The following is a 23105-nucleotide window of genomic DNA, read 5'->3' as shown; positions in this document are numbered from 1 at the left end:
TCTTGTCGGTGGTTCTGCCAGCGGCGACATAAGGCCGCTCGCGGCACCGCGGTCGTATATAATGACCAATTCCATCATGTTCACTCCAAACACACGAGTATCATTGCCGAATGAAGAAACTTAACTAGTCAAGAGGAGACTATGCGCGTGCAGTCTGGAGGCCGAGGCTGCAAGCGGCGACGTCGGGGGCCGCTGGCATCGCTGCCATTCCGGTGTGACTCGGCCCTTACGGTGAGATAGCACCGGAACTAAGCTAATCGTTCTCGAAAAAAGGTTTATACAGTCAAACCTGGATAAGCGAGAGTTCAAGGGAGCACAATCTCATTCTCGCTTATAGAGGTTTCTCACTAACCCGAGTTTCTCGCTAATGGACCCTCTGAATTTAATTTCGTGATTTCCCGGATTCAAACGCATTCACTATTTTAAGTTTATCACTTAATGGCAGTACCTACTTTGATTTTCCGTTTTAACATGATGCAGAACAGAACTTTCCTTCGCAATTTATTAACGATAAACTGAGTATGTCCGACAAAGAGGACGGTAGACAGGGACATGTGTCCATTCGAAAAGAAATCGAATAAATAACAACGTTATTTAGTTCCACGAAATAGAATAGGTTAAATATTGACGAGAAAACAATACAAAAACAATGTTAAGAAGTTCCACGAAAGTTAAGAATGGGTCATAAAATAGCAGATGTTAAGTTTGTAATTTGTTTTGTCATTTGTTCCTCCTAAATAATATAAATAAATAAAGCTCGACATTCGCTTATAGAGGTATAGATAAGTAGCAGTCTCACTTACGGAGGTCCATGAGGCAAAAACGACTCTCTCTTACAGAGGTTTCTGTTTCTCGCTAATAGAGGTTTTAGGAGCTAAAAATGACGGGTCCTGGCTATTACTCTCACTTATAGAGTTTTCTCACTTATCCAGTTCTCACTTATCCAGGTTTGACTGTATATTTTTTTTCAAACTTCGCATTGTGTGTCCACACAATTAAATAGGTAGGTACCAAATGACACGTAAGGTCGACAGGTCGCGCAGGAAATTAGCGTATTACACTTTTCTTCACTTTAATGTTCGCGGGTTTGAAACAACATGGGTTTGTGCTTCGAAGCAATTTTTTTTTTGTATTCGTATTTTGTGGATATGAAAGTGTCGGTTTTTGTTACGATCTCCTTTCACAATTTATTTTTGTTCCTAATAACATCAAGGAATCTAGAAATTAAGTTGAATAAAATATTACTCTTACGAGGATTTTTAGCTTCATATACAAAGCTAAGGTAATTGAAATTACGAGAAAATTGTGGCATTTATCATATTATACAAAGTTAAGGTAATTCAAGTTACGAGAAAATTATGGCATTTAAATGATCGATTGTTATATTTGATGCGTAGCATAGCATTTTAGCATTTAGTTAGAATAAAGAAATAGGTAAATAAAGTTTTAGAGCTCGGATTATGAGAATTTTCGGTATAATTATTCATTAACATCTAGTTTGTCGAAAATTAATTAGGTATCTTTTTATAAATGTACGACTATGATGTAAGAACTTTTATATTTAAAAGTCTGTTTCTCAAGCAAAATAATGTTTCGGTTTACTATTTCTGTATTTAAATTATTGTATTTTTCGCTTTATCTCTGAATATATTTAGTTTAAATAACGAAAAGTAGTGAATAGTATTTAAATAGCTTAATACGTGTAATGTATTAATTTTCTTATTCAAAAGGTTATTATTTAAACGAAATTGACGAAATAATGTTGAGTATTATAATGCATATACCTACTTAAATTCACTGGAGCATCACTGAAGTTAGGTACGTACCTAATTGTCCTTTGCCAAAAAAGTCTTCGAACTATAAACAAGCAAAACAAAATTATCATCATATGTTTTGTAAGAACAGTTTTCTTTGTAAACCTTTTGTACTATTTTTTTTTTGTTGCTTAGTTGGGTGGACGAGCTCACAGCCCACCTGGTGTTAAGTGGTTACTGGAGCCCATATACATCTACAACGTAAACGCGCCCCCCACCTCGAGATATAAGTTCTAAGGTCTCAATATAGTTACAACGGCTACTCCACCCTTCGAACCGAAACGCATTACTGCTTCACGGCGGAAATAGGCGGGGTGGTGGTACCTACCCGTGCGGACTCCCAAGAGGTCCTACCACCAGTCCACCTATTCAGTTCAGAGAGAATGTGAAAATTGTGTGTAGATAACATATACTGGAAACCGCTTGGATTTGAACAAATATGTCCACAGTAATCCTAAAAGGTAAATCTAATGGTATCTTGCTGCAGACAGCAGACATTAAAATTTGTTTTCAGATCCATTGCGTGTTCAATTAATTTACTTTACATTTCATAAAAAAAGTAAATACTATCATCAGCCTTGTCACAAAAGGGAGGATTTTAAGGTCATCATGCACATGTATCGCGTACAGTGGAACACGTTAAATGCATACATAAATTATATTATAAAATTATCATAGAGTAAAGAACAATAAAAATGTTAAGCTCACTCTGTTAGATTTGTAAACCTGACTGATTTGTAAATCCCAACTTTTGTAAAAAAAAAAAAACTACAACAGCGCCCCTAGCGGCAAACATAGGCAAACGTTCCAAATCCATAGATACAAAATTAAATTTGAGTCAACTTTTACGCTATCGAGAACGTTAAAAAATTCGCACTAAGCACACACACGGGTCCACTTCGAAACAAACGTTGTTATTTTTCAACTTTTACATATCTAACTTACAACAGAAATCAAATTTCTGCATACGCAGCAAGATTGTTTCGTGGAAAAAGCTATAAACATGGTGAAGTTAAACGATCGAATATAAAATTATTAATTACATATTTCACATTTAACAATTTAATCAAGAAAGCATAATAAAATATTCTAAAGAATATACTTCTATAAAAGTTAGATATGTAATGTTAATTAGCTGTAACTGAGATTAATATGACCATGTGTTATTTTCATTCAAAATTTATAAATTTTGCAAGTTTATTGTGACCAAGTCTTGTTGAATTATACTTGTATTAAGATTAAAATAAAAAAATCATACAACCCAAAGTTCTAAATTGTACACTGCCATAAGGATTCTTCCTATAAGGTAAATATTTTAAGAAGTCCAAAAACAATAATAAATTTTTGTAATTGTAATGTAGCGTAGGTTTCAAGACCTGAAGATGTTTTTTTTTGTATATTGAAGCTTAGAGTCATGTTGTCCCGGAAAAAGTGAAGTAGACTATCCGTGGCTCATTTAACCCCCTGAGCTACGAATAATAAAACTATAGAAAAGTAATTACGCTTCAAAAATGGTTCCACGTAAATAGCTACCGCGGAGGGCGGCGCTTAAAATAGCTACAAAACGGCGCGCCAGTTCGCTGTGGCACTCGTGTCGTGCGGTCGTGTTGCGTCAGTTTTCGGTTGACCAGATAATTATTATTTTGCGCTTTTTAATTTTGCAAGTATGCAATCGTGTGTCGTGAAATGGTGTAAAAGCCATACAGATATGAAAAATAGTGGAATTAGCTTTCATAATTAAATATACAAACATCGTAAAATTTCATAATATTGATGATGGATAGTGTTATGCAATATGTACGCTTACTTTTGCTATGTAGTAGTACTACTTATTAGTGGAGATTTCCGACAAATGAAATTCAACGTAAAAAATCGATAGCCGCTTGTGATAGTACGCTTGGAAAGAAATGAAACAAATTGGACGCATTGCAAAAATAGCACAATATGCAGCATACACTTTCAAAAAGAGGCCATGTACATACTTGAAAGTGAAAGTCGTGTGCCTTACACCTTGTATACTAGTAGTAGTAGTAGTAGTAGTAGTAGTAGTAGCAGCATTAATTATAAGTTTAATTATCATATTTTCATCTCATGTACTAACTTATAAACTGCATTTATTTTTATTGCACTAATAAAGTCATTTAATAATAAAACGAGAAAATATTTCATGAATTCATTACTACTGCACAACGTCATCGTCATAAGGGTGCGCTGGGTGGAGCTTACGAACCGTGACCTTGGCGCGACCAATCGCGTGCGAGCGTTTGTTTATGAAAGAGTGTGAGTGTTCGTTGTATTGCTTTATTTCGTTGTATTGTTGTGTTGCTTTTATTTGTGTGCGTAAATGGAACCATTTTTTAAAGTGCAATTGTAGGCGAGTTACTGTTCCATAGTTTTATTATTCGTAGCCCCTGAGCCTCATTTAGTATCGTCACTCCGTTTACTGTCGCTGATTCAGTTTTAAGCATTTACAAAAAAAAAAATGTAATTCTCGCTTAAAAATGGAACTGCAATCTCGGAGGGCTCCAAAGCAATCTAGGGGGGCGTTCCATCACTAAACACTTTTTTGTGGCGACAGGTCAAAGAGTTCGTTAAGCTTGTGGGTAGTCCATAATGTTTCTAGAAAAAACGTTTGCCGATAGTGAGTTTTACTTCCGTTTTCTGAGAGCTACAGTATGCCCTTTACAGGTTTTAAGTAAAGCCTTCAGCGGTAGCTGGCATTAGTCACATTCTATTATACTGTAATTTTTCTATTATTATTATTGAATTCACGCGAATTTGCATGAACGTTCAATTAATACAACTGATACCGTGTTAAGAGGAAGAGACTATTACATGATTAATTATAATTTATTATACTATAGGTATACCAGATACGACATTGTTTTTAAAGGTTAGATTAAGTAAGTAGTATTATCGAATTGAAGATAATATTATTAAACGTAATTGGGAATAAATAGTTCTCCTTTATTTATAGTTAAATGAATTTCTCGGAAAATAACCACGTCATGAATTTTCTTAGCGAATAATACACACGCGCATACGGGATATGCAATATATCAGCCATTACAGTATCTGTTAGTTTGATGCAGGAGAGACGATCAATATTTCTGTCCGAAGGGGAACTCTGGAGCAGGTCTCCGATTGGGTTAATTAAATTTAGTTCAGTTCGACCCATTTAAGCTTCGATCAACAATAGTTACTATTGTTGATCGAAGCATTTAAGGCAAGTTTGTGCGTACACTGCAAAGAAGGATCCTTTTGTCATTACGCTGAAATTCGAACGAGTTTTGTGAAGAGTACTTAGTGGTAGGCAGGGACTTCCCTTTGCTCTTAGCATAGCTGACGTCCATAAATGACGGTAAACAGTCACCATCAGGTGGTCAATATGCTAGTCTACCTACAAAAGTAAAAAATTATGTATATATTTATTACTTGTTATAAATAACTTTTAGTTTTACAACGAGCAGAAGGCAGTATTAAAATAAAGGTTTTATTCATAACACGTGCTGACGACCGTATTCCTTATAAAATAAATTCTTTTAAAGATTAAATCTTACACAAAAAAGTAATTTCCTTGTCTCATTTGTTCTTTTATCTAACAAATAAAATAAAATTATGTTATTTTTTTTATTGTCTCATAATCTTTGATAAAACAACAAAACTACAAAAAATATACATTATAACTCTTCTTATAGCTATTTTAACATAATATGTACATTTCAAGGCCTAAAGGCTACTACGGCATGTTCATGTTCAAATGATCATGTCAGAAATGTTAGAGTTGTATAATTATTTTGTGTTAATTACATTTAATTTAAAGATTTACATAATTCAGGTAAAACATCACCACATTTTGTAGATACTTTTATATTAACAATATCATCTGCTCTAGTAGGTCCAATATTTAATATAGCTATGTTTTTGTGTTCATCTCTGGCTTGCAATATAATTCTATAGCTAGAATAAACTGTGAGGCTTGATCCCATTACAAATACAGCATCACTGCTAGTCACTTCTTTTCTGACTTGTTCCACGCGATATTTGGGTACATTGTCACCAAAAAACACTATATCTGGTTTCAAAGGCCCTTCACACTTTGGGCAGAGTGGAGCTCGGAATTTTTCTACTTGTTCCTAAAATTAAGACGACTCATTAGAAAGTTGAATTGTGAAGTAATTTCGCTGTCTCTCTAACATTATCATAGTGAGGCTATATCAGCGGAGCCTTAACTAATAGGTGACCTCACGGGGCTCAAACCTAATGACGTTGCTAACACGAACCCTAGCAAGAGCCGTGCTTCGCAGAATCTACCACCGGATCGGAAACACGACGCACTGAGAAAATCGGGCGAACAACTCAGTGAGCTATCAATGTCCCACAAATTCACCCACAGGTGAATTATAATTGAACTGCAAATAAGTTTGCAGATAAGTTTACTTCATTCAAATAGCTGAAGAAGGTTTTCGTTTGATATTTATTCTTAATTTTAAACTTTAATTGGCTCTCCTGTAAATTTGCCAAAATGTCGCTTATACCAAATAGCCTTTCACCGCTTGATATGTTTATAGAGAAATTACCCTCGACAATTCAACATCGCCATCCGGTCTTATCATGGAGAAACTACTTTCCATATCTGGATTATTCTCTGTTAATATTTCTTGGAGTTCATGTCTGTCTATTTCATAGGGGCATTTGAGACATTGAACTAAGTAGCTTGTCCCATGTAATTCAATCACTTTTTCAGAACCAGCTTTGTGGTGTAATCTATCCACATTCTGTGTCACTATAGATGTCACTTTTCCCTTCTGTGGATAAAAAATATATTTATAATAATATGATTATCAGTAATACCATACTGCAATGATAAATGATAAACTAATCTGATTTAGTTTAAAGGTATAAAAGCTTTGAAATGAATGTGATCAATCCAAATTGACCATCATGCTTATATAAGTTTCTGATAATACTTTTATAAAATTCTAATGGAGTGAATAAGGTTTACTTATTACAGTATACTTATATCTTACTAATTTATAATTTATACAATAGCTTGGGAAGGTGTTTACAGTATATTTTTAACTTATAAAAAGATGACTATTTCATTAGCTGTTTTCATATATATATATATAAAAAATTTCTATCATTGATCATCTTACTGAGTATTCACATTGTGACATACATTGGTTCAAGAAACCACTTAACATCAGTTGGGATGTGAATATACCAAACTAATTGTAAGCTACTAAATAAGATAAAAAGAGAAAAGAAAGATAAAGAAATGTAGTGGTATGATGTATTGTAAGTCTGCATAACTCAGTAGCTTCATTATAGGCCTATTTGTGTGACAATGCAGTAAAATTTAAATGTTAGCACAGCCATTCTACTACACGATTGAAACTACAATGTCAGGTCTCAAGGTAGTATTCACATGGCTCACCAATGACCGTTTAATACAAGAAAGTAAGATCATTCATTCATTTATGCAGTAAATTAAAAAACTCTGTTCTCTGTCTCAGGTGATTATTGTTAAACATTGTAAACTACAATAACATTTTAATGACATATTTTCTTAGGATTCCTTCATTCCCTTACTTTGAATACATTACTTTGGCTTAATTAAAATTATTATTTTACATTTGACTGATTAAATAATAGTTATACCCGAATGTTGATGAAAAGTGATGATGTAGTTGATTCCTTTAATATACCTTCTCTAGTTCTCGAATACAGAGATGTGTGACGTTCGGTTGCACACAACTGAATCTCGGCCAACCTATATAATTTCTTGCCCAGTACCTTTGCCTTACTTTCGGATACTTCACAAATTCTTGATACTGTATAGGTTTGTGATTACTACGGGCATACAGACCAACATCCTCCGATCTGTAGTCAGGAATACCTAACGACCACTAACTTTATTAGTGTACTACTTCACAGAGGACACCGTGCGTAGTGTAAAAAACGTTCAATGAAAATTTTATCGTCTAAATACTTTTACCTGATTCAGTAGAAATGCCAGCACCAGTCAAAATTAAAATTTTGTTATGGTTTGTTAAGAACTCTTTCAAAACGTCAAAATCTTTTTTTTCGGGTGGTTTATGTTTCGGAACACACACTATGTGTCTGCTAATAGCGTTATTATTAAACGGTATAAATCTTTTTAACATATTGCCAATTGCTTCAAACAAAATAACTTTAACTAGTCACTCAGTCAGTGTGTTTTTTACATAGACCTTAGGTTTCCTACTTCATTGGTTTTTTAGGTCAATTAATAAGTACGAAATAATCTATGATTTAGGTTAAAGGCTTATTACACTTGGCTAAATTTAGCCGACTGATTTCAGAAGTAAAAGCAAGTAGAAGCTTCTGATTACACTGGTCTAAATTCAGTTACCGAATTAATTGTCAGTTTAAGCACGACGAAGTAAGACGTGTCGCGTGGGTAAGAAGATGGCCCCAGACGGCCCCAGTATTGTCTAGACAATAAATTTTTTTTGAAGTTATAGGTACTTCTTTAGGTGCGTTATGAAAAATTGATGAGAGTGAAATTTTACAATGCGCGCGCAAATTAATAGAAATGAAGTTGCCCACTAAATCGCTCATTACAATACGACCGACGTAACTTGGCGAGTCTGAATATAGCCGCAGGTGAACTTTCGCGCATGTACACTCGTAAAAAAATGTGTTACATATTAGCATTCATTTTTTAGTAATATAAATGACAAAATTATTATTTAATATAATTCATACTAAATATTATTAAATTATTAACTTTAAATATGTATATATTATTAATTATTTAAAATTTAAAAAAAAAAAAAAAAATTTTATAAAAATAAAGTATAACTTCTTACACGCGTACATAAGTACACGCACCCTTTTTGTTTTTGTTTTGTTTTATTTAATATTTTTTACAATTTCTAAAAAAAAAAAAAAAAACGGGCAAGAAATATTTATTGCTGCGCGGAATGTTAGCAAATATGAACATTATGAGTGATTTAGAACCAGCAGACTTCAAAAATTATCTACGAATGGATTCGAGATCGTTTGACCTAATATTTAAGCCTTGTGACTCCGTTTTTTCCCGCAATCCTTCGGTCATTTGTTTAAATAGATACATACGAACTGTGACCGAAATGATTGAAATGATCGAATCTTTATAACCCGGTCACGATCGACCCGGGTCATGGAAAACGATTGACTGACACAGGTTTACTTCTAAATGATTTAGTCAGTCAGAAACCATTCTTGCCACTGAATTTAGTAGGCTAACTTACTGACTGCTATTATGGCTCCTCTTTATAATTGGCCATGATAGGCGATTATAGAAACTCAGGATAGTATAGAGGGCATAAATGTGTGTGATCGGCCATCATCGCGTATGATGGTGCGCAATCGGCGTTGTGTCGGTAGATCAAAGGAATGATGGCCCGTGATTGTGTGAGCGTCGACACCAGCGCCGATTAGTCAGGATGTAGTTGTCTCGAGTGTGTGTCAATTGTGTCGACTACAAAACTATGGTTGCGTGAACCTTGTTTTGTTCCAATTGATAGCCACCACCCACCAACTTCTCTTCCTCCATCTTGTTTATCGTTATCGGTAGGCAGCGGCTTGGCTCTGCTCCTAGCATTGCTGAAATCCATGGGCGACGGTAACCACTCATCATCAGATGGGCCATATGCTCGTCTGTCTACAAGGGCAATAAAAAAATAGCTTAAAAAGTTTTCACGATTCTTTTTTCGCGTACATTAATTAATTAACTATACGACCTAAGTAAAAATATTGCCGCAGCCGCGATCTCCTCGATTGCCATCATCGATACCTAGACGTCTTAACATACCAGTAGACAGTCAGTAAATGAACGTTCACGATTGTGTGGAGAGTTGCCTGATCATGGCGGCGATGATGGACGATCATTTGTTGGCCCATCATGGCCGATTGTGAAGAGGAGCCATTACACTTCACTGAATTCAGTCGACCAAATTTAGCCAAGTGTAATAAGCTTTTTAAGACCACAACAAATCGATACGTCAGAACTTTAAATCTATGATCACAACTGAACAGAACCCTAGTGCGATTTTTGGCGGGAACGCGAGGACTGAAGTTGTGTAATTTTTTTATTTTGTCTATTTAGTGTTTCTTCAGGTTTAAATATGTAATAACGGTGGCTTATTGACTGTTTAATATCTGTGAAAGTGCACAAATGTGGGAAAATGAAACAAAGCGCTGGACGTAACTTCTCGGGATCCTTCAAAAATTCTCAGTAAATGACCACCATTTCATCTCATCATATTTCATTTATTTTCATCCCAGTTGATTAATGTCTCAAATTAATCATCTTCATTTCCTTTCATTTCACTCCTTATTATCATTTTTCATAAAACAAGAATATAAATTAAAATAAGACATGACCTAAAGGTCTTAGTTACCAGGTCATAAAATCCCTTAAAAGGATAGGTTTACCAAAAGGTACTACCAATTAAATAGACATAATTTAGATATTCACTTTTCCTAATTTGGTTTGTGTTTCAATCGAATAATTGAAAATGACTTTGTTTAAACTAAAATCAGCGCCGATTTTGCTTATTGAAGATGATATTAACGTCAATACCTTGCCATTATTATTCGCTCTTTTAGAAGACGAAAAGAACGTGATAAATTTTCACATTTATGAACATCAGGAAGAGTTGTGGAAAGAAGCTTTTAAAAACAAAAGTAATGTCAAGGTTTACTCAGAATACCAAGATGAAAAATATGACATATATACAAAGATACCATGTACTATGATAGTAGATTCTGTTCATCAAATGTTTTATTCTCTGGGGTCAAACAAGTTTATGAAGCTATTGAAACGATTACAGGGTAATCCTTGTGTCGAAAGGATAATAATAATCTTACACAAAGACTGTATGGCACATTCATCAAAGCTGAGAATACATATGAATTACATTGCTAATGCAGTAATTAGTTTCGACAGTAATAATGTTTTGAAAGCATTGATTAATATTAAAAAAGGAGCTAAATTTATAAAAACCGAAGAAATTTTTTCATTATGCATTAAGACCAAAACATTGAATTTGACTCCTGTACCAAAAGAAACCAAGAAAGATGATGAACCAGAAAAACCATCACCAGAAAAACTTTCCACCTTTAAAATTGAAGTGGATCAGACAGAAAAACTACAGAAGTATAATCTAAAGCTTCCATATATGAGTAAGATTCATGAGGGAGAAAGTAAGATTTATTACGAGCCAGATGCTGTTGATGACTGGGATGAAGAAGATCCTGATGACGATCTTGATATTTAAAATATGTAATCAACCATATCATTATGTATTTGCTATGCGTATTCCCTTATAAAATAATATATATTGCAGTCGGTTTAAATGATTTTAATTGCCATCATAATTGATTTTTATTGAATCATAACAGCATATAACCCAATAAAAATAATGATTGTGGTACTTTAATGTATTAATATTTGTTAAATCCACTGATTTAAAATCTTGTGCAATGTACAAAATGCCCAAAAACATTAAAATATAGTTAATTATAGTATTGTAATATACATACTTTGCTGGTCGTATAATTAGAAACCCTACCAGCGGTCCATGACATTATGCGAGATACTTCACTGCCACCCTTTTTCTTGAAAATAAGCAATAAATAGGACAACAATACGTTCAATGATTTATCATTTATTAGAAAAATTATAAATCCCACTACCTATGTGCAGTTCATTCATTACTTGTGTATTTATAATTAAGAGCATTCTTTACAGGACGTCTAACGTAGAGCTTGCCATCGGAATTTACTTTATTAATTTATGTGTCATGAAAATAACACTGTCCCATTCTCTTACTGTCCAATTAACATATTTTTTAGCGATTAATACATGTCTCTATATATGTATTATATATATATATATATATTTATTTATTTTTGCTTAGATGGGTGGACGAGCTCACATCCCACCTGGTGTTAAATGGTTACTGGAGCCCATAGACATCTACAACGTAAATGCGCCACCTATCTTGAGATATAAGTTCTAAGGTCTCAGTATAGTTACAACAGCTGCCCCACCCTTCAAACCGAAACGCATTATTGCTTCACGGCAGAAATAGGCGGGGCGGTGGTACCTACCCGTGCGGACTCACAAGAGGTCCTACCACCAGTAGAATATAGAAACGCTTCTATCGGTGTTGCTTGGTAAGAAGCGGTACTTTTCGAGAGGTTCTTCCAAATCATTTAGCTTCCACTAATTTTCGGCTTATCAGTCTTGACGAGATGTTTCTCGGCTCATCAAGAGAAAAAACATCATTTTTAATCTGGTTGGAGCTTTTAATTAGGTCTTTTTTAGCAACACGAACGATTAGCGTATCGTCTTTGGGAGAGGTTTTTCTTGGCCGAGCCTTTCTAAGAACATTTTCAACAGTTCAATGTGTTTTATAATGATCAAAAACTTTTTTAACAGAACAATTTAAATGCTGACTATTATTCTGTACGCCCATCTAAGATCTATATGTAAATTAACAATTCTTTGATTAGTTGACGCGTCATTACTTTTATTTTTGCCCATTTTGAAGAAAATAAAATTCAGATGAAATATTGAATTGCCACCAAAATAATTGAAATAGCCAAGAAAGAAATGTTATTCTCCAATATAAAAAAAAGGAGATATGCCTTTATTAAATGTTTCTGATTAGGCATCCAAGCGGCCAGTAACAGAAAATAAACTCCTACATGTGTAAGACTCATTTTGCAATTAAATAGAAGAGAGGATTCCATAGTTATAATGAGGTCTGTCTTCTGTCCGGCTATTCATTCGATTTAAAACCTCTATTAGCATAATTGCGTTTAAATTAGCTTCGTCCTAAATTATTCCTTGTCCCAGCACCTTTTTTTTATAAGGGATTACCACAATCTCGCTTAGTTTTGACGAGAAGACGAGGGTATTTATGTGCATTCTGAACCGAAGGATAGAATAGCCTAGCTTTAATAAACAATACTGTTAAGATTTCCATCTCAAGTCTTGGGGAGCGCGGGCATTAAATTGATGATTTCCATGGGTGTTTTCAACCACTTAACAACAGCGTGAGCTCGTTCGTCCATTTCATACAATAAATAATAAAACGAAGCCTTGCGAGCTTACAATTTTATTGCAACACGTAAATTAAAATCCACGATTATGTACAATCCTTGTAAGTAGGTATATCCCGCGACTTTCGACTGTGTATGAGTCCGTATCAATTAGGAGTGGGTGATATAAATCGTATATAGATTCAATATCTATATATCGCAGCAATATCGTTGAATCCGATATCGCCCCGCACGAAATCTATATATCGATATCAGCCGATACACGATATTGCTCGATGTGATGCGCATCGGCATATCGTACCGATTCGTGAATCGAAATCTATATTTCGATATCAGCCGATACACGATATTGCTCGATGTGATGCGCATCGGCATATCGTACCGATTCGTTAATATCAGCAATATTCGTTTGGTTCGTATCGAATCGGCCAGAGTGAGTGAGCGCACGATAGGGATATCATGTGATGAATGAAACAGAAACAGGCATTATCCATACAATTTTAAACCTTATATTTAAGTCCATATGTCTGTAGATTATTCTTAGCGTATCAGCAGGATACAATTAAGGAAAGAAGTTTCAACTTTCGACCCTAACTTGAATGCAGTATAGCCTATTTGCATCGTTGAATTTAATTTCACGCGCTTTGACCTTGAACTAGAATTTTTGGACAAGTGTTTATAAATACTTAAAAGTTTTTTGTGTTTGATTTTTAAAGTACACATTTTTCTATTTTTAGTTGAATCCAAATAATTGAGTTTATTTCTTGTGTTTGTATTAAACTTTTGAAATCTACACTCTTTTTGTATATTTTGTAATTTTAAATTAAGACACAAAATACTAAAAACTGAAAATAATGTAGCCAGTCCTAAGCCTGGTAAAAGCATGAAGGAAAGTTTTTTTGATATTTTTATTTTCATGTTCTTTTTATTACTTTAAGATCATATTATAAATGGATATCAGAAAACCAACCGTATAACGTTGACTTAAATCTATATCTACTACGTTAATATATCAGCGTATCGTTTCAAATCTCAAATATCATGAATCGAGAAAATCTACTAGCGTCCATCAATATATAGATTCAGAAAATATATAGATTCAATATCCGATATTGATCCTCGATATATAGATACGATTCGATACGCGGCAAAACCGATATTACCCACTCCTAGTATCAATACTCATGAGAACTTCGTCAAGGCAGACAGATAAGTTATCAAATGTTTAAACATGGTTATGAGGCTATCATCTTGTAGCTTGTTCACTCAACAATAATTATTCCGATATTTGTTTAAAACCTAAAAGCTCCGACCATAAAAGGCTTTCGGTATCATTTCACACCGAATACATGATGATATTGAATAGCCAATCATTGTGTTATAATTTACGTCCCAAGATTAACTCGTCGATTATGTGGAGCCGAATGAAGTCATTTTTAATGATATCATTCGCGAGTAGAATAGTTTGCGTGGCGCCTTTGAAAATTCAGAATAGTCCAAAATGTCTTTAATCCACAGTCCAACTACGATTAAAACCCAAATATTTTAAGAGGCACACGTCACGAAGCTTATTTCATCTGAAGTTCTTCACTGAAATCGAAAAAGGAATATCATGCACATAAAACCTTGATTACAAAGATTCACTTTTTATTCGTTTTTCTATGTTGTGTTACATTTTGCGATTTTTTTTACATTTATCTGCCACGTGACTTGTGACATTACATAATATCTAATAAAGTAGAAATCCAAGTACGTGGAAGTTAATTTAATTAATGAAAACCGTAATTACATCACCATTTATAATCAACTCTTAAATTATGCATCATAATTACTCCTTCAATTATTAATTTTCACGACCTAACAAAATAAACAAATTAATAAATGATGAACAAATACAACATAGTATTAGTTACGAAGCTTTATAGAGAAAAATAATAATAAACATTATGTCCACAAAATACATTTATGTATAAAAGGAACCTAAAAGTTTTCTTTCATGTAAAACATTATGCGAGCGAATATATCTTACATAAAAAGCCCGTACGACGTTATTATCACTAGAAATTTAAATACATACGGTGTAGAAAATAAGCGAGATTGTTCGTGGCGCTCAAAAACGAGTGAGCGCGCGTAATAAGCTCATACATACACATAATAAAGCCAACGGAGTTCACGTTAAAAATGATTTAAAACCTGACGACTTAAACGAAACCATAGTTCGATTACGATTTACAATTTTTTTTTTGTACGCACTTTGGGAACGGGGCACACAGAGAGGGCGAGAAGAGCACGGGTATATTCACACAGAAGTTAGACAAAAGTATGTAGTTTTTTGGTAGTAGTACATTGGGGGACTCATTCGTTTCCCTTAAGTTCTTTGAGCTTTTCTTCTCGCGGCCGAGCCCCGCCGAATATCGACGAAGACTGACTAGTCGAGGCCAGCGAGTTGACGGGCTCCTTTACCGTCCGCTTCTCCAGCACCAGCTTCGGTCTACCAGAAGTGTCTGAAATTATATTCACTTTGAGAAAAGCTTCGTTCGTATCCAAATTAGAATAAACTAGCGACCCGCTCTCGCTTCGCTTCGGAAACTGTAATTTATTATTGATTTCTCCACTATTTAATCGATATTATTATACACATAATATAAACCTTCCTCTACAATCACTATCTATTAAAAAAAATCGCATCAAAATCCGTTGCGTAGTTTTAAAGATTTAAGCATACATAGGGACAGAGAAAGCGACTTTGTTTTATACTATGTAGTGATATGAGATACTTCATCTACCACCATCCATCATCGAATGAAAGAGATTTATTTAGGCCCGGAGGCCTTTCCAGTTTCGTCAGGACAGGTGGGCGAGCAAAGGCTCAGTCAGGAGGCGTGGGATTAGCTAACAGCTGCCCGAGCACCTCCGAAGGAGACCTAACAACTTGAGAGCAACTGCTTCGCGAATGGGTCTACTACCGAATCAGAATCGCGGTCCGCCGAGAAGATCCGGTGAGAAACTCAGCGGGGGGATATTTAAGGGTGTTTCAAATAGACTTCTATTAAAATATCGAACATGATATTTTGAAGAGAAGAAGGTAAGTGGTTAATTTGTCCACCTCCAACCCGGAATTTTGAAAGATTTAGAATATAAATTCGAAGTTATCAATTTAATATGAAAATAAATTTAAATGTTTGACCAATGATTTTTTGACATTGGATTCTCTTTGTAGCATATGTATTGAGTGTCCGGAGGCAGAGAGAGATAAACCGATATTTTTAATAACGAAGTCACACCTGGTCTGGTGGGAGGCATATCTTCGAATGCGCGTCTGTTTCTAGCGGGTGCGTTGGAGCCCGAGCGTCCCATGCGGCCCCAGTCACCGGCGCGGGGTTCCTCGGACCCGCCGCGGGAGCTCCGCCCGCCGTCACGATCGCGGTCGCCCCATCGCTCGTTACCGCCGGCCCCAGCTCCTGGTCCAGCTCCACCTCGCTCTCTTTCGCGTTCTGTCAATTAAATAGGATCACAAAAATTTAATAGACATATATTTACTGGTGGTAGGGCCTCTTGTGAGTCCGCACGGGTAGGTACCACCGCCCTGCCTATTTTTGGCGTGAAGCAGTAATGCGTTTCGGTTTGAAGGGTGGAGCAGCTGTTGTAACTATACCTGAGACCTTAGAACTTATATCTCAAGGTGGGTGGCGCATTTACGTTGTAGATGTCTATGGGCTCCAGTAACCACTTAACATCAGGTGGGCTGTGAGCTCGTCCACCCATTTAAGCAATAAAAAAAAAATTTATATGTAGATTCTATTTTAGTCTCTAATTCCCATAATATGGGGAATCCTAGTTTGGAGCCAGATGCCAGTGTCCGAATTGTCACTAATTTTTATTGTAATGAATTAATCAGTGTTGCTTTGTAAAAAAAATAGTTTTATATATAGCAAGTGTTGATCAAATAACGTAGGTCTCATAGGATATTTGTTAGAACGTTAAGTTAAACAATCCTCACCTTTTCTCAGAGTGAGGATTTTTATGGTTTCTAAGTAGCATGTGAAAAATGACATCATTTTTCACTATTATGTACTCAGTCTAGCATGTGTATCTCCAACGGTTATCGATGCCTTTCTTAATTAGATACAGGTTTTAATTCATTTGTATTCTTTCAACTTTTTATTAGTTAATTAAAAAGTTGCTAAATATTTAACGACTAGTAAGTAATTGAACAAAGTTAAATCAGTTTTTTGGACAATTTATAAATATTATTAATTATTCCCTAGATATTAATTAAAAACATTTTTTTTTGATAATTATCATTTCCTTCAAATGGTCATGACGAAATGTTTTTCTTGAGAGTATTATCTACTCAAATCTGTTCACTAACTTCACTTGTCTACTTTAGTACACTAAACTTGACAATGGCAGTATTAATGTGAGTTTCAGTGATACAATTAAATACAACATAGTTAAATAAACAGTGTTAGATTTTTATAAAAAAAAAAAAACATTAATAAATTCAATTCAATCCAATTCAATTAAAAACAAGACACATGAATTCGAATGCAAGTCTTGAAATACATACATCCAAATGTTGGTATGAAAATGAAATACACTACAAAATTAATGATGTATAACATTTGCATTAAAGAACCCAACAATGACAAATTGCTTCGAAAACCAAGACATTAACTATGTTTGATGTTGATTTAAGCACTTAAGTTATAATACATTACAACTGAGTATTTGTGACATATACATGTGATTTATTTATTTGTTGTATAGTTGAGCGAACAAGCTCACAGCCCAAAATGTTCGGTGGTTACAGGAGTCCGAGACATCAATAATGTGAGTGGCGTCACACAGCTTGGACCAAACAGTCTCTTCAAACTTAATGCATTAAGTCCTTCGCGACAGAAATAGACAGGGGATTTGATTTTTACTACACGTGAACATGAGTTGAGTACCTACGTATTTCATTAGAAAAATTTGTGTCTGGATTTAGCATCGGTACAGACTTATCCCTCGATAAAAGTACACCTGGGTGCTTAACTTTTAGGCCACGACGTATTCAAGACTATTATGAAATTGCAGATCAAAACTATAAATTGCTTTTATTTGTGTTTGAGTTGTAAAATAAAAGTGCAGAAGCATATTTCATTTCGATAGCCTATTCAATAATTTACAAATTAATTTTATTCATCTAGTCATTCACAAGTACTTTTAAATCATCTTGAATTTACCACCAATTCGAAATGCAGTTTCACCATTAAGAAGGATTAGAGCGATGCCTCCAATGAACACTACTCTAACTTCAAATTCGTAGGTTTACAGGAGGAGAGTTTAAACGAAAAAAGTAGATAAATATATCTGCAATAATAAAGATTTTATGGTTTTTTCTTGTGTAACTTGCTGATTTACTTTTGCTTCGAACCCCATTAATAATGAATTTGTAATACTTTTAAAATAGTGAAGCGATTTGCGTGAAAAACGAAAATTTCAAAATGTTGAGTTAGAGTAGTGTTCATTGGAGGCATCGAGAGAGAAACTCGCTAGCTTGCTTTTTTCGTATCATAAGTAATATGTTTGTATGAACACATCACACATACTGTCTCATTCAGTAATATAACAGGGGTGACATGATGAAAAAAATAGGTCAGCATTACAAAGTGGTAGCCAAAGATAGTACTTTTGCTGTGTGGATCACAAATTCAAACAAAGTGGCTGTCATCATGCACACTTAATTTACAGAAATTTTATAATATAAATGGTAGTGTTTTAATTACAGAAGAATGCATTACTTAAAAACTTTAAATTTGTAAAGTTTTTAGTGCAGAATGGGAATTATTAACAAAGTGCTTTTACTGGTGGTAGGACCTCTTGTGAGTCCGCACGGGTGGGTACCACCACTCTGCCTATTTCTGCTGTGAAGCAGTAATGCGTTTCGGTTTGAAGGGTGGGGCAGCCGTTGTAACTATACTTGAGACCTTAGAACTTATATCTCAAGGTGGGTGGCGCATTTACGTTGTATATGTCTATGGGCTCCAGTAACCACTTAACACCAGGTGGGCTGTGAGATCATCCACCCATCTAAGCAATAAAAAAAAAAGTGCAGTAAGTTAATATTGTAATTGCCTAAACATTCCTAACATTTTAAATGCTCAATTGAAATGACAAAAATGTATTATATTTTTATTTATTGCCTATTTTAATGTGGTTGTCTTAGTAGTGGGAGGATAAAACTGATTGTGAATCATGCTAAGAGTAAATTTGAAGAAAGCTGGTATGGATGTAAATTCTGAACATTCAGGTTTTCATTTTATATGATATGAATGAAATGTTAGATTCTAATATACAAAAATTTAAAACTATAAAACGTTTTATTTATTATGATACCATTTTTAAATAACACAAAACCCATTTATATCCATGATTTATTTCGGATAGGAGAATCAATATACAAATACAAAAACAAGTAACAGTTATTAGTGTTATATACATTGTCAGTGGTGATTCACATCACTCGTATATCATCATGATTTGATTTAAAAATTGGTTTAAGAAGTGATTCTCATATCCTAATAATTGAAATATTGTTAGGAACCATGTATACACACACATTATTACAAAACATTATTGTGAAACACAAATCAATAATGGAGACACAAAATGTCTAGGAAACAGCTAATGTGAACATATTTGCTATTTAACTATTTCTGTTTAGCAAAGGCTTTATAAGCAGTAGCTGTTTCCATATGTTAGTATGTGAATGTTACCATGTGTGAACCCTCCACCCTGATGGCGCGGCAGCCTGCGGTCGGATGCTTCGAAGTGGTCGTACGTACCACGCCCCTCGCGCCTGAACCCGCCGCCGCCACTACCGCCGCCACCTCCTCGTCCACCATCGCGACCGCCGTCTCTCCGACCACGATCGAAACCACCTCCCCTGAAATGGCCATTTTCATTTTTATGTACATCCATGGATGCCCGCAGCTTGGTGCCAAGAACTTTTAAGCATCGCTGATTGCTCCATTGTAGTAATATACAAGACAGTGGTAGTGTACTATGCAGAAATACTAAACATCATACCACCATTAGTCTGATGGACATATCAAGAGAATTATGTAGGAACATAAGTTGAGAATAATTAGAACGATTGGGATGTGATAACAGCTTGTTGTGGTACCAACATTATGCCCTTTTTTCTGTAAAGCAGACAATTGACATGATACTCCAAATTATCTACAAATTTAATCATTCATCTCTTTATTATTTATCTAGATTATCAGACAAACCCTGATTTTAATAGGTTATCATATATTGTCTTCTCGCATTAAAACTGTACAATTTCAAAACTTACTAATTTTACAGGATAGTGCTTTAAAGGTTTTACATATAATATTTTTAATACTAATCATCTTTGCAACATTGATTTTTTTTTTACCAGTTACATTATCTGTCTTTTAAAGTAAAATAAAATTATGTATTAATTTTGTTCATAGTAGTGAAAACATAAGTAAACTAAAAAAAAAACTAAAACTACACTACGCTCTTTTGACAGTATTTATGAGAAAAATACTGGTGATACCAAATCTTTCCACATATTATCTCAATTTTGAATATTTTTGAAAATTGTACACTTTTAATGTGATATGTTACAATATAAATACAGTCATCTGTGTTGAGACATGACAATAAACTCTAAATTATATTACATAATGACTGTCCTGCTCTTTTACCAAAATGCATAAATATCTCACAGCAAGCTGGTGGTTATTACCATGATTCCCTATCATACTGCAACCAGTAATTATTCAAATTTAAATTTTCACATTGAACAACATGCATAAGTTCTAATAACCACTTCAGGTGTTATAGAAATATGTTCATCTAATTTTTCTACACTAATATGGCTCCTTCTTCTGTGTACACTAAAGAAATATACAATAAAAATAAATGTAACATACCGGTCGTTTCTTTTTTCTTCAGCGACATCAATTTTTAATATATTACCATCTACGTTAATAATCCCATTCAAATCTATTGCTTTCATCAAATCTTCGAGATATTCAAATTCTACATAGCAAAATCCTTTGAATTTGTCTGTCTCTTTATCCATAACCAATCTGACATTTTTTATAGATAGATCCTGCAACAGAATAAAAGGAAATATCAAGAATATGATTAATATTTACATTATTTTTCTTTTTTTTATGTATGATCAGATATACAAATTCTTTTTTTAATTGATCTGTATATCTCGTGTTCCCATTTCCAATGTTTGGATACCAAATTATTGAATATGAAGTGAAAGGGTTCTTTCTCATCAGTTTTAGAAATAATTGTGTCTGTTTTTGTTAGAGATGTTTAAATTTGTGTCACAAGCCCAGATTCTACATGTCTTTTTTGTCATTCAATAAGTAGTTTGCTATGAATGTAAAATTTCTCAAACCAAATGTGTACATGTTAATCTTTAATGGTATGTTAAAGAAAGAAAAAAAGGCATTAACAATAATTAGTGTTGTCAATTCCAGTTCAACTTTGTACTTTTTAATATTGTTCAGATTTGTGATTCATTTTTTCTGCAACACTACTGAATTTGATAAAAATTCACACTATCAATGTGCCAAAAGAGATTTTTTATGATCTTTAAAATAGTAATGTAAACAAAGTGTGACCTAGAATGACATAATCAAGTACTTGGATAATCAGTGATTCAGATGCTAAGTATTTTAATTTTAACAAACAATTTCTCGTAATATATTATGATTATTTAAATTAGCTTGCTTTTTGATGAAAAAGCTTTTACAAATATGTCCATCATAAAATTTATGGATCTTATGAATTGAAACATCAATTAAAAATACCACGAATATTAATTAGGGATGGCTTTTTATATTTGTGTACGCAAATTGCGACTTAGAAATTTATCTCAGATAAAAGATTATGTTACTCACAGGAAAAATTCTGTTTATATCGCCTTGAATAATTCCGGAGGGCAAATTTCCAACGTACGCCTTATATGGAGGCTCTGAAGGTAGAGGACGGCCCCCAGTAGTTCGCCTGCCGCCGCCAAAGCCCCTGAAATCGACACGGATTTGCACTTACTTCATAACCTACAAATTCTTCTCTTGCAATGGTTTCTGATGAAAAAAACCCTCGATATCTTCATAGGACACTATACATTTCAAGCAAATCCAATTAAAATACACGAATACGAGTAAAATTCTCGTTTTCATTCAATGTTATCGCAAAGCGAAAACTTCCTTTCTAATTAGAAATAGGTGTTTAAACTTCGCAATTTCGTAACTAACTCTTTCGCGAAAACATTTTTCACATGTTTTTGTATTATTGAAGCCAGATCACATCGATATTTAAGATAAAATACCTGGAATTAATATCGTCAAAACCGCTACGACCTGCCATGTTTAGAAACATGGAACACTGAATGCGCGCGCATCAGTTTCTAGAAGCGGTCGTAACATTTTTTTGGTTAAGCAACACTGTTTGTGTGGCCGTATTATTAGAGTGCTCATAGCGGCAATCTTTTGCAAAGTGCATATATTATATTATTTGTAGTAACCGATATTTATAATAAATAAAAACAATTAATTCGCAGTATAAAAATGAAATAATGTATTTAGCTCCTTTATTTTCTTATCCCTAGATTTTTTTAAATCTTAACAATGATTCGTAAGTAAGGTATATAAGATTTTTCTAAAAAATATACTTAGTAAGTTTTTAGTTTACAGAAAATTAGGCAGAACCGAAGGAAGAAGACCTTGTTCAAGCAAAAAAAATGTTTATTTTTATTCAAAGCAAAATTATAAAATTAGTCTTAGCTTAAATGATTTTTAAAACTATATTTTAAAACTTTCTTCTCTGTCTCAATTTCTTCTCTGATCAATGCCTTTTGTGAACATTTTTGTAATTGAAGTCCAATAATAGTAATTTCTGTAAGGGCTCGTTACCAGGCCATAAAATATAAAAAAGTTATTTCTCTTTGGACTGTACATAGTCTATGTCTTTGAATTTTTGGCGGGAACGCGAGAAGCGAAGTGTGAATTGTACTTAATTTAGTGTTTCTTCAGGTTTGAATGATGAATTTTAATTCTTTTTTTATTTTATTTTAAAAACAATAATTAAATAAAAATACTGTGCTTATTCTCTGTTCAGGATCTGTGAAAGTGCATTAATGTGGGA

General features: G+C 34.0%; 3 protein-coding genes across 3 annotated transcripts; 1 reads left to right on the top strand and 2 right to left on the bottom strand.

Moving 5' to 3' along the window:
• Positions 1-5430: 5430 nt before the first annotated feature.
• LOC101742457 (NAD-dependent protein deacylase Sirt4) lies at positions 5431-8635 on the bottom strand. The gene is made up of 4 exons (XM_004928869.5): positions 7816-8635; positions 7526-7716; positions 6395-6622; positions 5431-5950 (listed from the first exon to the last, which is right to left on the bottom strand). The coding sequence occupies exons 1-4, from the start codon at positions 7982-7984 to the stop codon at positions 5627-5629; spliced, it is 912 nt and encodes a 303-aa protein (XP_004928926.1). The 5' UTR covers positions 7985-8635; the 3' UTR covers positions 5431-5626.
• A 1617-nt stretch (positions 8636-10252) lies between these two features.
• LOC101742600 (elongator complex protein 5) lies at positions 10253-11204 on the top strand. The gene has a single exon (XM_004928870.5). The coding sequence runs from the start codon at positions 10364-10366 to the stop codon at positions 11123-11125; it is 762 nt and encodes a 253-aa protein (XP_004928927.1). The 5' UTR covers positions 10253-10363; the 3' UTR covers positions 11126-11204.
• A 4062-nt stretch (positions 11205-15266) lies between these two features.
• On the bottom strand, positions 15267-22349 carry LOC733087 (eukaryotic translation initiation factor 4H; the record flags this gene model as incomplete). Its single annotated transcript, NM_001044195.1, is given in 6 exon segments — positions 15267-15421; positions 16202-16411; positions 19748-19848; positions 20870-21051; positions 21860-21983; positions 22291-22349. Coding segments are annotated over 6 exon segments (816 nt in total). The 3' UTR covers positions 15267-15272.
• Positions 22350-23105: the final 756 nt, after the last annotated feature.

This window comes from Bombyx mori, chromosome 16 (genome assembly GCF_030269925.1).
Source record: "Bombyx mori chromosome 16, ASM3026992v2".
Taxonomy (NCBI): Eukaryota; Metazoa; Arthropoda; class Insecta; order Lepidoptera; family Bombycidae; genus Bombyx; species Bombyx mori.
This window is presented reverse-complemented; position numbering and strand designations above follow the sequence as displayed.